Source organism: Ciconia boyciana, chromosome 8 (genome assembly GCF_034638445.1).
Source record: "Ciconia boyciana chromosome 8, ASM3463844v1, whole genome shotgun sequence".
NCBI lineage: Eukaryota > Metazoa > Chordata > Aves > Ciconiiformes > Ciconiidae > Ciconia > Ciconia boyciana.
In genome coordinates this window covers 58510115-58524578 of record NC_132941.1, presented here as the reverse complement: position 1 = coordinate 58524578, position 14464 = coordinate 58510115, and the positions used below count along the sequence as shown (strand labels likewise).

Genomic DNA, 14464 nt, shown 5'->3' with positions numbered 1-14464 from the left:
TTTTTTAAAACTAAATGGCAGAAAAACACCATAATAACAAAAAGAGGAAGGCATTTGAAATATAAGCCCGCAAAGCTGATGGAAGGCAAAGTAGTAAGAGGACAGAGCAGAACAGGAGGACATAACACATGTAAAAAAGAAGTGTATTGTTTCATAGATTGAGAAACATTCAAAATGACACATCTGCTGTGTTGTTGAACCCAACTCCTGTTTCAAAAAGCCTATTCTGTCCACGTTTTACACACAACAAAGAACAGCAATTACTTTTTAAAAAATTGTATATAGTAAATAGAAGCTGATTATGAAGTAACCAGATAAATACATTTTTTCTGCCAAGAAGCACATCATAGGTAAATTTGAAAACAACAGAAAAAAACATTTTAAGCTTCAATTTCAACAATTACTTTTAATTTTCTTTCATAATGTTTTTCCTTGTTGAAAGACTATAAACACCTTCATTTCTTTTTCATTTCCTTAAAACATGAACAGGGAATACACTTAACATCCTTCCTCCCCCACTGCTCTCTTCAGAGCACTTACATTTATTTACTTCTTCCAGGAAATTTATTTGAGAAAGCATCAGTAACACTTTCATTTTCATAGCACTTCCAGAAATGATATTCCAAGCCATAAACTGCATTTTAAGAATTAAGTTCTCATCTCAGGACTCAGGGGGGAAAAAAAAACCCAACAACCTCCCTCCCTTAAAAAAACTGAACTAAAAAACCCAAATAAAAACCAGATAGTCATCAGGCCAAAAGGAGAAGAAAAAACACTCAGCTGAACTTATTTCCAACATAAGTCACCTGAGTTTGCCCTCATCATCATTACTCAATACTTTTTAATCTCTTAAATGGATTTTTGAAGGTTAAAAGGATATCTTTTTAGCTTTTAATAATAAAAGTTAGCCTTAAAGTATATTTTCTGGTTCACAGGAGCATTTTGGGCACATTCCATGCAGCTTACTGTTCATTACAAAGGTGTTCATTTTGGCAACAACTCCAGTGAATTCTGAAATAGTAAACTGGTCATCTGTGCAGCACCACATTACTGTCTCAACTTTGTTGTCATGACCATTTTGTATCATATCATTGTAGGCAATTATTTAAAGGATTAAAAAAGTGTATTTAGGTACCTCCTGTTTAGGAAGTATTTTATAAGAACAGCTGTAATGGTTTTGTACAATGATCTAGCATAGAGCAGATAAGGTAGTTTGCCATGAGAAGTGCTTCCAGATAATGCAAATGCTGCTTTAAAATGAGCTGGAATCATTTCCAAGGTGAACACCTTCCTAATGAAGCAGACACATTCACTCACAATCCCAGGTTTCATCCGACAGGCATTCTGGGAAATGCTAATATTTTAATTGAATCCTGGACAGCACAGCATTGGGATTCATGGCGCAAAGGAACCTAACTAGAAATTAGTGCACTAAACATCAACTTGAACTGAGAATACTCACTGGTATTCCCTATATAGCCTCATTTATAGCAACTTGAACTGAAACCGTAGAAGTGGCTGCGGAAATAAGAAAATTTTTTGCTCTGAAAGACAATGTTGAAGCATATCAGTATGGACACCTATTGTTTCAGGAAGTCCTCATGAGATATGCCCTTGTACACCAGCCTAGTTTGATCACTGGGCTTTTTATTTGCGATACCACATCACATTCCAAAAACGTCCTCATTAAACATTGTCCCTAAACTTAACATCAACTTGACTGAGTAGCCCCTTGTATTCATCTGCTGTGCCATTATATTGGATCTGTGTGGGTGCATTTGTCCAAGCAGACTGCACTGAACGAGGACAGACATGACGCCCACCGATATGAGCCTTACCTGACTGACCAGGGGGTGGGACTCCTGATGATCCTCTGGGCAGACATAAAAATACCGTGAGGACTGCGGCTCTGTTTCCTGAACATGGCTCAATGGCAATCGGTTTAGGAGCACCCTGAAAAATGAAGATACCTATGTAACATCCGAGATTTCCATTACATTTTTACTTGTACATCTTTAATTTATTTTAAGGTTCACTGTAACAGTAGGAAGATATTTTTTGCAATTAATTCTTTGCATTTAAACAGATTGTCCTACCCATGTTAATTGACTTAAAAATGGGCTTTAACAGCCCACAAATCTAACCAAACAGAAAAAATGAAATGATCATAAGGACAACAAAATTATACTTAATTTTATAGCTCACTAAAATGTAGTGATATCAACTTCTTAAAGCTTAGAAAACAGCAAAACCTTTTTGGTATACACAGTGGTATCTGAGAGTACCACAATTTCCTCTATTCTAATAAGAAGTACCCATGTGGAAGAATTGTGCTTCAACAGCATCTGTTACCTAGCCCTCCTAATGCCAAAACCATAAAATGAGAGCAAATCTATATTATACACAGATATATGAAGATAGCCAATCCCTCTTGAGTTTCCCAGACCAGTAAGTCTGCCTTCTCTGTGTCTGTCCTGGTAAGCAAATGATTTCTTTGAGGCAGGACATTCCTGAATTTTTTTGCATATGCAGAAAACAGGTGCAGTGTTACTATATTTAAATAAACTATTACTGCTCAGTGAAGATAAGGAAACAGACAATACAGCAATAAATCGAACAATAGATAAATATATTATTTTTTACTTCATGGTCATATTGGAAAGGCATTTCTGTAGATTCATTTGAGGCGATAGCATTAAAGTAACTTGGATGAGGAATGTTATCTAATTTAAAATTGCCGTGACATAATGAATGACAACTTATATTCACTAAAACCTTACCAAATGACAAAACAGAAAAGTAAAACCCAAAAAGCTTCAGCTAAAAACAATAACTTTAAAAAACAACATAAGAAATATTTTCTAAACTGAGTGCACTGGATTTGTAGCATTTAATAATACATTTTTGTAATGTGTTGGCTCAATGTAGGCCAAAGGAACAGATGAAGAGAACAGATTCTGAACTTGGGTAAGCTGATGTGTATCTGTCGACTTCCATGGATCTATTATCAGCAAAACATTTAGACAGGCATTGCTGGATGATCTGATTCTATACTAAAAGCAATGCAGAAAAGGGGAAAGACAGAATAAGAACCTGACTAATATTAGCAGCATTGCTTGCACATGCACAAAAGTAGTACAAGTGGAATATTGGAAAAGAAAGGTATGGGAAAATTTTCTTATTAAGGTTTCTTTGACTTATATATGTTGAAGGGCAATGTAAAAAACCATACAAAAATAATGGTAATTCTTTTCATCATAGCTTTTAATATAGAAAAAGGTCTTGATGGGATCATTCAGATTAGCAGCTAGTCTGTGCCCTAGGTGGTTTAAATCTAATTAGACAAGTGTAAGCATAGAATAATATAATATAACATACCAGCACTGACAGCACTCTGATGTAGACCTCTCTGCTTACTCTCCCACTATTACACGCTTTCATTCACCCCTACCTCTTGCACTTTTTTGCTGGTTTTGGCTGGAATAAGGTTAATTTTCTTTGTAGTAGCTAGTATGGGGCTATGTTTTGGATTTGTGCTGGAAACAGTGTTGATAATGCAGAATTTTTTCATTGTTGCTAAGTAGTGCCTATACTAAATCAAGGACTTTTCAGCTTCCCATGCTCTGCCAGGTGCACAAGAAGCTGGGAGAGGACACAGCCGGGACAGCTGACCCCAACTGAGCAAAGGGATATTCTATACCATATGGTGTCATGCTCAGCATATAAAGCTGGGGAAGAAGAAGGAAGGGGGGGATGTTCGGAGTGATGGCGTTTGTCTTCCCAAGCAACAGTTACGTGTGATGGAGCCCTGCTTTCCTGGAAATGGCTGAACACCTGCCTGCCCATGGGAAGTAGTGAATGAATTCCTTGTTTTGCTTTGCTTTCATGTACGGCTTTTGCTCTACCTATTAAACTGTCTTTATCCAAACCCACATGTTTTCTTACTTTTACTCTTGCAATTCTCTCCCCCATCGCGCCGGGGGGGAGTGAGCGAGCGGCTGTGTGGGGCTTAGTTGCCAGCTGGGGTTGAACCACGACAACTTTCAACTGTCAAAATCCAAGACTGCCCAACTGTCACACACTCATATCACACCTCCTGTTGGACCTAAATACATGCCCCTTCATTCCAGCACTTTTACCCATAGCTCTCTTCCCCAGCCATCGAGAGAGGGATGCAGCTCCATGCCAGTTAAGTTCATCTCACTTTGGCCCCGTGCTTCCTACTTCACCCTGCATTGGCCCTGCTCCTGCACCTTCAGTGCAAAATAGACTTTCCAGCTCTAGGCACGTTCCTGCAGCAGGAGCTGTGAATGGAGCAGACGAGGTGTTCTTCATGTCCTTGGACAGAGTGCCATAAAATGTCGAGGTGGTTAGCCAGTGACTCTTGTGCACTCACTGATATGGTAAACAGATTTTACAAATAAATACCTTTGCATGGGGTGTCATGGATCGTCTTCCACTATATACTAGAACAACAGCACCTGAATCCTTATACTGCATTTGCGATTAAAATAGTTGGTGTTACTAATGCAAGCAATAGAGCATTTAAGTCATCTTTCCTGATTTGTCACAATGGCAAATCAAATAACATGATTCCTTTCTATTTAAAAAGGCAGACAAAATGAAATCTTCATTTTAATATGTAATTCAGAATACAGTTTATGCAGACACACAACTGAAAGGAACAAATTTACCATTTAATTTGGTGAATAATTACTTTATTATAAATCAAAATGATTATATTTTCTATTGCTGTGTAATATAAAACCTTTCAGTAACAGGCCCCATCCTTTTCCGTTTGAAGTTTATACTAATGCTTTTCCAAACACAATTGGAGGAAATTATTTCTGATAAATATTTTTCAGAGGACTTCACCAAAAATCAAATACAGTAAGAATTTTCTATTTGTGTTTATTTGTTCTTTATAGAACATTATGACTGAAAAAGCAGATGTCTTATCTTACATCATTCAGATTCGCTAGCAAAAAACCACGGAAGCATAGAGCAAATGATAATAATTTAGATACCCTGAGGTTTGTCAGTTGTTTAAAGATAAATACATAACCATGAATCAAAGTTATTTCATAGTGACATAACATGTTCTCTGAAATGTGCCATTTATCATACATTTTCCACGGGTTTTTTGGAAGAGATAAGGTACATGTTTGTTTGCCCAAAGCACTTAGCTACCATGATTTACTTTCTAGAATTATCTTTTTTTTTCCCCCGTACAGAAAGTGACTTACGTTTTTGCCAAAAAGCACAAACGACAATCACAGAGTTAATAAAACTTTATCAGTGGAAGACAGAATAAACAAACACTTCTTTATTAAACAACCTTTTACTCTTATATTCCCTTTCTTACACACGCTATGACAGAGAGAAAGAGGTATGTCAGTTGGGAAGGTGAAAAAGAAAGGGGAAGAAAACCAGGAAGGAATAGAAGGGTGAAAGAGCATATATTATTGTTGATAGCAAGAAAAGAAGAGTAAGTGAGTGGATGTAGAAAGAAGAAAAAAGTGGAGAGGGTAGGGAATAAAACAGAGAATTAAAAAAAAAAAAAAAGAGATAAGGTTTTACCCACAATTTAAATGTGTATTCATATATTTATCCACAGAAAGCAAGCATCAGAAGTCATCTTCCTAGGGTCCCACATTTTTATCGGAGAAAAGGTTCTCCATTCTCCAGGGTTTTTTTCTGAAAATCCTACAAAGACCTAAGGAAAAACCAAAGTCCAGCTGCCCGGGTGAGTTTGTGAGGAATTACCGAGCTTTGGGGAGATTCTTTGCTCACCCTTGATCTGTTTCTATAAGAAATAAATTTTGGCTGGATTATTTTTTCCTATACAAAGCACAGATGACAATACTACCATTACTGGCATAAAAACATATGTCAGTATATACCATATTCATACCTGTATTAAAAATATTTGTTTCTAAGTAACTTGGCACATCTGCTTTATAATGACAAGAAAGTAACAAAACAGGTTTATTTTTTATTTAAGTATTGAAAAACCCAGCAAATCTTGCATTGTGTTATTTGGCTGTTTAGGAATAACACAAATGAGCAGCTTTAAGAGTCCAGACCAAGAAGAAGCTGGGAAGTGTATTCTGTCACTCTTGGTGGGCAGGACGGGCAACAGAAGGCAGCGGCATGAAGATGCGAGAAGAGCAGGAGAACACAATGATGACTAAGGGGATGTTCACAGATCTGCTATAAGGGTTTAGAACCACTCTGGGGGAACTGCACTCAAAGTTTAGCATCGATTCTTATCTATCAATGAAAATATTTAATACTGTGAATATGGGAAGATGAAAAGTGTAAAGTGTTTTGGCTCCATCTGTATTCCAAGAAGTGGTGTCTCACCGAAGTGCTATAAAACTTTGGATTTTCAGTACTAAGTAATATCTATATATATTTTCTGTTCAGCATTCCAAGTTAGGTGCATCCAATTTTTAAAAGTGCATTATTCTACCATAAGACAAATAGATCATGTAAGACTAAATGGCTCCAAACTCATGCCAAAAAAGCAATTAGAAAATTGAATCAAGGAATTAAGGATTAATGTGAGCATGTTACACCTGTCAGCAGTAATAAGTATTTTGACAAGAAAAGAATAAAGTTTGACAGTGTGCACAAAGACTGATCTGATATATAAATCAAGTATTAAAATGCAAACAACTATGCATTAATCACTGTAATGTTTTCTAACTAAAATGGTCTTAGTACTACTTACAGGAATTCATTATAAATAAAACTTCATCTTTTCTTCTTAAAAAAACAGCTTGACTTACACTTTTTGGTTTAGTAATAAATGATGCCAATTTAAACTTAGTTTTTAATCTTATTATTAAAACATAATTAATCTGGTGAATTCCACATAAACTAAGCTTGATGGCTTGGCAAATAAACAATCAAATCTGTTGTTGTGTCAGGATTAGTACTAGACTCAGAATGTAAATAGCCACTTTTCTGGAGTTCAGTGTGCAAGACTCAGAGGGAAGAAAAGAGAAAGAGAAGAGAAAGAGAAAGAGAAAGAGAAAGAGAAAGAGAAAGAGAAAGAGAAAGAGAAAGAGAAAGAGAAAGAGAAAGAGAAAGAGAAAGAGAAAGAGAAAGAGAAAGAGAAAGAGAAAGAGAAAGAGAAAGAGAAAGAGAAAGAGAAAGAGAAGGAGAAGGAGAAGAGAAAGAAAAGAGAAGAGAAGAGAAAGAGAAAGAGAAAGAGAAAGAGAAAGAGAAAGAGAAAGAGAAAGAGAAAGAGAAAGAGAAAGAGAAAGAGAAAGAGAAAGAGAAAGAGAAAGAGAAAGAGAAAGAGAAAGACAAGACAAGACTGTGTCTTCTGAAGAGGTAAGGAATGTAGAAAAGGAGGAAATTTAAAATTTAGACTGTTATATTACAAATATTCACACCTTCATGTTCTCTCAGCTTCAGGTTCTTTTCCTGAATTCTTTGGTTATTTTATGAGTTTCTTGATTTATTTGTGCTAAGCAAAGTCTCAGATTCAGAAAAGCACTTGAGTACCTAAGTTGGATTTTGGTCAAACCTACATGCAAATTCAAAAGCCTCAAAACCCTATTAATCTTAGTTTCAATATTAAAATTTTCTCAGTAGCTGAAGCTCTCCTCTACCTGCCCAGGCACATCCTGGTCTCTCTTACACCCACTCAGGATTCACTGGCACTCCTGCAGCTGCCCTGGACGTAGAGCTCGATCTAGGTAGCTGTTTTCAAAACATGCTTACCAAATTAGATTTTTACAATACAGTTGTGGCCACTTTCTTTTAAAACACAGTTGAAAGCAGAGGTAGCTCTGTTCCTTGTGGAAAGAGGATTAATCCTGGTTTTCCTGTTCTGCTTTTACTAAATGCTTCTTTGAGGTGAAATACTCTGACCTATAATTAAAGATGCAGAATAAAATGCTGTGATTGCTCTGACCATTTTCAGTGCAGTAAAGGCAGACTTTTCTGCAGTGCAAAGGAGGAAAAGAAAATTCCTCCTCTCAAATTCACAGAATTCCATTGATGTCATTTGGTGGGGGCTTTTTTGGTGATTTTGCTGGAGAAACTTCAAATGCCCCTAGCACAGCTATCCTGCCAAAAGGAGGAGACGGGAGATTCCCACCTGTAGCCAACCTCCATCCTATCCCCGCCTGATTTTCTCCATGGTCATTTGCCAAGAGAATCAAAACCAACGCTAATGTCAGAGGAATGAAGAAACACTCTCTGCTCCTCCCAGCAGAAGCCCACCACTTTGACAGCACCCGCTGCTGCCCTAAGGAGAACCTGGCACTTCTTCCAGAGTGCTGAAACTAAGGCAATGCCTCAGACAGAAGCAAAGACTGTAATCAGTACTGCTGTTTTCTAAGACTATCAGTGTTATACTGCATTGCTATTCTAAATGTTGGGTACATATTAACTAACACTCATTAACATACTTTTTAGTATGAGCTTCCCACCTACCCAAAACTTTTGACAATATTCTCCACAGATTTATTCAATGAGTAACGAGCCTTAATGACGGTGCAACAGGAAAAAAAAAAGCTTTCACCAAACATCATTTGCATGCCAGGAGAGATATACTTTAGGAAATACTGCAACAGAATAAATAAACAAGGCTGGAGTTCTGAACATTGCTTTGTGGCTAGCATAGAAAACACCAGTTCTTCATATGACCCTAGGGTTTTACTGAAATTATAAGCATCCACTAAAGATTTTCATTTAATCCATCCCGTAAAGTTCCTCTCTTGTAATTAGTGACTGGAAAGCTTTACCTCATCTAAACCTACAAGAATGGCCCAGAGCCTGAGTGTCCTCAACACTTTGGGCTTCTACACTGCACCTTCTTTCGCCTGAGGATTTCTCAGTGATTTCTAACTTTGGTTAGTGAGGTCCCACTAACCCACGTGAGGTACATAACCATGTTGTCTACAGCAGTAAAAGCTGGAGAACATTTTGGATTATTTTACTATTCATCCACCTATACTAAAAGATACTGAAGGTAACTGCCTTGCTTCTCTGAGTCAGCCAGCCAGCACTGATTTACTGGGAGGACTCTACCAACTCTACTCAACCTTCAGAATGAACCAGTTTTCCCTGAAAACTTCTATAGTGTCCAGTGGAACTGAGACCAACAGGCTTAATGATAATAAAATGCAACCTGACCAAAGTTATACTAACATTTCTCATTAGGGATTTTTTTATAGTGAATTATCTTTCCAGTAATTTTGCCCCATTGTTTTAGCAGAATATAAATCTCAGTTAATTTCCTTGTTTCATAATAGCCATGGAAATCTTGTACCAATATATTGGTACATTATTTTCCATAAGAAAAACAGTGGGAATTAACAATAAAAAGAACACATTATGATTACCAAGCTGTGATTACAGCCCCAGTGAGCAAAACACATTGTTATCCTTCAATTTATTGTCTTACCTCTCTATCTCAACTATATCAATATGCAGTGATAGGCTGCATTCTTTTTTGCAGTCTTTTCTGAGTAGAATGTGGTTGTTATATACTGATGTTAAATTTATGTATTAATCTGAAAATGTTTATGCTCAGAAGAGCCATATTTTTATTATAAGAACTATATTTGCAACGAAGTTACTCTCAGTTAATCTAGTAAGAGACTTCATTTCAAAACCTAATACTATGTAATATAGCATTTCATTAGCAAGAGAGTTATGAATTGACATTCTGATTAAAACTGATTTATTAAGACAAAGCTACAAGAAACACCTGCAGATGCATTTATTTTCAATGGGGTTTCCAGAAAGAACTCCTAGTCAGGTTTCCTATTCAGCTTTCATCCTACCGTCTAGAGGTTGCTTTTTCTGAACTGTGACACTAGTGTGAACCAGCCTGCATTTTTCTTGACTTTCACAAGTGGCTGAACAGAACACAAGACATTGAAGTTAAATCAAAATATCAGGTAGCTGCAAGGCACGTTGCATTTCATTTCTTTTTCTGTGTGTCCATGTATGCAGTTTCCTGTCTCTTCATATTGTCAAATAAACTTGGTTTTACTTTACTGTTCCATCTTGCCCACTAATAAGAGTAATTTCAGGGTGCTCTGGAAAATATTGAACATAACTTACAGTGGATGGTGTGTGTAGTAGTTGTACTGGATTACTGCCAGAGGCATCCCCAAGAGCCTCCAGAACATTCCCCTATTAAGCTGTATGAGTCTGATTAAAGGCTGGCAATGATAGCGTCCAGTTTGTGAAAGGAAATTTATCTTGGCAGCAGCTAGCTAGATCCTGTTGGGAAAAGCACCTGAGACCCTATGTCTGTGGCATATACCAAGCATCATGTATCCCCAGATGCTTTCCTGTAAATTCTTCCTACTGCCATTTCAAATTCTGTAAGTCAAATTGGTGCTGCGCAGTGAAGTGATGCTAATGGGCATTTGTTTCCCAGATAGGTATATCTGTTGGATTGTCAAGGATTAGAAGCAAGAAGTGGAGAATTCTGTTATTCCTCCACAATGAAACCTTAAAGGTTCTCCTCTATGAAAACTCAACATTTTACTGGTGACAAATTACTGACGGTCCATCACTGTTTGAACTTGGGCTGATCACTTAAGACCAGATTGTCACTCCCATGTATCACAGTGGGTTAACTTTACCCCAGACTGCCTGGCAAAAGAGGACATGGTCCCTCCAGAGCCACTACTAACTTTTCAGGGTGGGAAAGATTAAGTACTAGGCGCAGTTTAAATTCTGCCTAACTTGCAGGCTAACAAGGGTGGCTATGGTGGCAGGCAGGGGAACACTAAGCTAAGGATGAGCACAGTACAGGTTACTTTCGTTGGGAGCAAGCAAACTGAGTCAGCTACAGATTTCTGAAATGTCCATGAGGTGGATAAACTTGGGCTGTCCTTTGCTCAGGGTGGAACATAAAATTTCCATCTGTCATTGCGACAATGAGTCTCGGACAGTTGTCAAAAGTTCTGACTAGCAGGTGGCTTTTGTGACCACAGAGATCTCATTCCTGAAGCTGTGCAGCATCCTAGAGTCATTAAAGAGAAGGTTTAATTATTATTTAGGAGATCTATGCCAGACTTGAGGGTTAGGAAAGGCAAGTGTCTTGAAACTATTATGTTGTATTTTGCATGTCTTGCAAAATTGGAAAGAAAATATAGTACACCATATGTCATCCAAAATACACTGTTAGTGAACTTTTCAGCAATGCCTTTTAAAGCTCTTTTCTAAGCCTCCTGGCCACATGCAGGATGTCTAGTGAATGATAAATTAAAACATTTATACCTGGAATTGTAATAATAAAAAAAGAGACCTAAATCAAGACATTGTGAAAACTAGCTGTCAGCAGAAGGGATTAAAATGCAAACTTGGCAATATTCTTAATGGAGGAAAAAATGCTAATGGCACCAGACTAACAAATTACTTTCTATCGTGACGACTTACACAGATCACAGCCTACTGAATGTAGGGAAGACACAAACCGAACATCTGAAAGCATGACATAGCTTTTATTTTGATTGTCCTTGCCATGGTCCAAGGACAGCTGTAAAATGTGTGCACCATAGCCAAAAACATTCTGAAACAAATTATCCCACTACTTAAGTTTTGTAAGTCTATGGAAGTTTTCATCCTAGTGACTGTGTGTGGACATTGTGGATCAGACCGTAGCTGCTCCAGCAGCAGGAAGAAACAACAATAAAAGACTTCTCTATCCCAAGGAAAAAGGAAAAGGCAGCAAGAGGGAACCTAGTTTTGCTCTAATATATAGTAGTAGTTGCAACGTGTTAAACTGACTAGCAGTTTTGGCAGTAGTTGCTGCCAACGAGGTGGAAAGAGAGAGGGCAGGCTGGCAGGCTTGTGAAAGCACAAACCAGACCTTTTTAAAGGTGTTGCAAGATGCGTCTCTCACTTTCCTCTCTTGAGGACCTCCATCACCTACTCTGCCCATTCACCAATTTGAAGCCATAATTGCGTACAGTTTTTCGCTTGAATCTTATGAATTAATTCAAATCTCAAATATCTGTGAGATAATCTTCGGCTGCCTAAATCAGCACAACACTAGGGTAACAGCAGAACTATGTTGATTTATACCAGCTGCAAATCTGACACTATATTATTAATTTCTTAATGGTGTCCTTGGAAAATCCTGCAAATAAACTCAAACTCAAGTATTATCAGTTAATGTTGCTTTCCAAGATGCTCCCCATCGAGATTGTTAGTACTTACAGTGGTCATAAACGTATTAGGAACTTCACTGAAAATGCACAAGAAATGAAACTTACAGGATCTAATCTGACAAATAATTAGACACATGAGAATTACTGCTTGGAGAAACTGTTGCATTAAAGCAAACAGGATTACTCGCCTGAATGAAATTATTTATGCATGTTACTCATGTTAGCTTAACATAACTGATGGACTTTTTTTTTTTAAAAAAAAGAGGCAGCTTTTTTAATATAACAAAACAGGAAAAAGACTGCTCCTTTAAAATATTACAAAACCTGCATCATTTTTACTAAACCAGCAAAGATTTACTGTATAAACAATTTGCTGAACTTGGATTTGCTGAAACCCACTTACTTATTCCACTTACATGGAAAGTAAGTGTTATTTTTTTAGACGGTACCATATTCCAAGCCATATTCCATATTCCAAGCTCAAGGGAACATGTCTAACTGCTATGTTGAGCAGCTGCTAACTGAAAATGAGTAGTATGGAAACAAAGTCCAGCTCAGCTTACACTTCTGTTGCATGTGTGTTTCCTAGGGCACAGCAAGAACTTCTAATTATTTTATATTTTATATTTTTATTATTTTCTTCAGTAAGGTGGTACACAGTCAGCAACAACAAAAATCATTATTCACATTGAATTCTATAGTCCCCATCCTTATTGCATGAAAATACAGAAAAGCTTGTTATTTTACTTCAGAAAATGTTCTCACTTTAAAATTTACATTGTAAAATTTAGCAGCAGCGATGATGCTTGAAACATCTTTTCTTCAAAAGACATACTATTTTCACAGCAGATCGACCTTCTCTTTTAAAGAGCTTCCTTGAAAATTCACAATTTGTGAACTTTTCACTGGAGTTTGCTTCAAATCCTTGCATTCTATGAATATTTGTACTCCATCTCATATATTTTTCATATCTAACCAAATGATTTCCCCTAATTTTATGCATAGAGTTTAATCCACTGCCAAGAGTAAAACCGCGTAGTGTTTGTCCGGTACTTCAGTCAACAGAATGGTATAACACATTTACTTTTGTACTAAACGTAAACTCTAATTTATTTTAGCAGAGACTACTATTAGGCTAATGAGGCAAATCTTGCATTTCACCATTGTTTTCTGATTCCTCTATCCTTTTCCCACCCCTTCCCAACACCTTTCCCAGTCTTATGGGGCTCTTTCCGTGGAAATAAATGCCCCATATCAAATGTCACTGACTGATATAATAAGCAGAAGGAGCAGGATCTTATTTACTTAAACAAGGGTTGAGATTTGAGATCAGTCATCAAGCAGATGTTATTTCTGAAGCTGAAAGTATTCATGATGATTGTTACTATAGAAACCAAGTTTTGTAAAATATTCCAAACAAACACTTCTTTATTAGCCTGCGCTGTAACTACAGCAGCCTGTATTACGCTGCATCCCATGGTAAGTTATCAACCATGCATATTTTCTTTCTGGTTATTTGCTTTCAATAGTAACTACAAGACAGGATTTCTATAGGTCTTAAAAGATAGTGTATCACAATACCAGCCATCCATAAAATGACACACACTGTACTCATTCAGCACTAAACTCCCGTCTGTTTCACTTCCCCCCTCCTGTGGGCAGCCACTCAAATCAGTGTTTCCCTGTTCAGCAACAGTGAAAAACAGGAACCCACTGCTAATTCCTGTGGTTAGATCAGCAGCACGAAACCAGCAGTGGTTACTAAATGCCAGCCCCAGCCTCTTTAGCAATTAAACCATTCTCCATTCTTAGTAGACTTTGTGAAGCCCATGCATCACTCAGAAAGCATCTTTCAATGGCCCGTCATATCATAACCAGAAGTTTCAGACTTGTTGCTTTATTTGTTAATCATACCAGAAGAGGAGTGAAAATTTGCATCCCAGTTCCAGTGAAGTCAGTGGGACTGCAGCAGTGCAGGATCCCTGACCCTGAGCCTATCCCCAGGGAAGAGGGCTGGAGCAGGTCACGGCCATCACCGCCAGGGTGACCTAGAAACACAACAGCCTGCGCCAGCAGGAAGGGACAGGTAAAGTCCCATCAGCCCAGCCTGTGCCTGGTATTTTAACCACCTCTCTCGCTACAATTAAACTACCCATAGATAGGTAACAGGGCAAACTTCTATTTAAAGTTAAGCAGGTGAAAGCTGGCTTCTTATTATACCATGTGGAAAGGAAAACTCTACTTAAGGCTACGCAAGTAAATTAGAAGGAATTTTATTACAGAATGAATGCATCATGTGTATATATGGA

The 14464-nt window shown here is 37.5% G+C and overlaps 1 protein-coding gene across 1 annotated transcript in view; it reads right to left on the bottom strand.

Annotated features, from left to right (window-relative positions):
* Positions 1 to 14464, bottom strand: part of ATRNL1 (attractin like 1) — a 536524-nt gene that overhangs the window by 50610 nt on the left and 471450 nt on the right. Inside the window, exon 28 of the mRNA XM_072870268.1 lies at positions 1839 to 1953. Within this exon, the coding sequence (XP_072726369.1) occupies positions 1839 to 1953 (115 nt within the window). The remainder of the gene's footprint in view (positions 1 to 1838; positions 1954 to 14464) is intronic.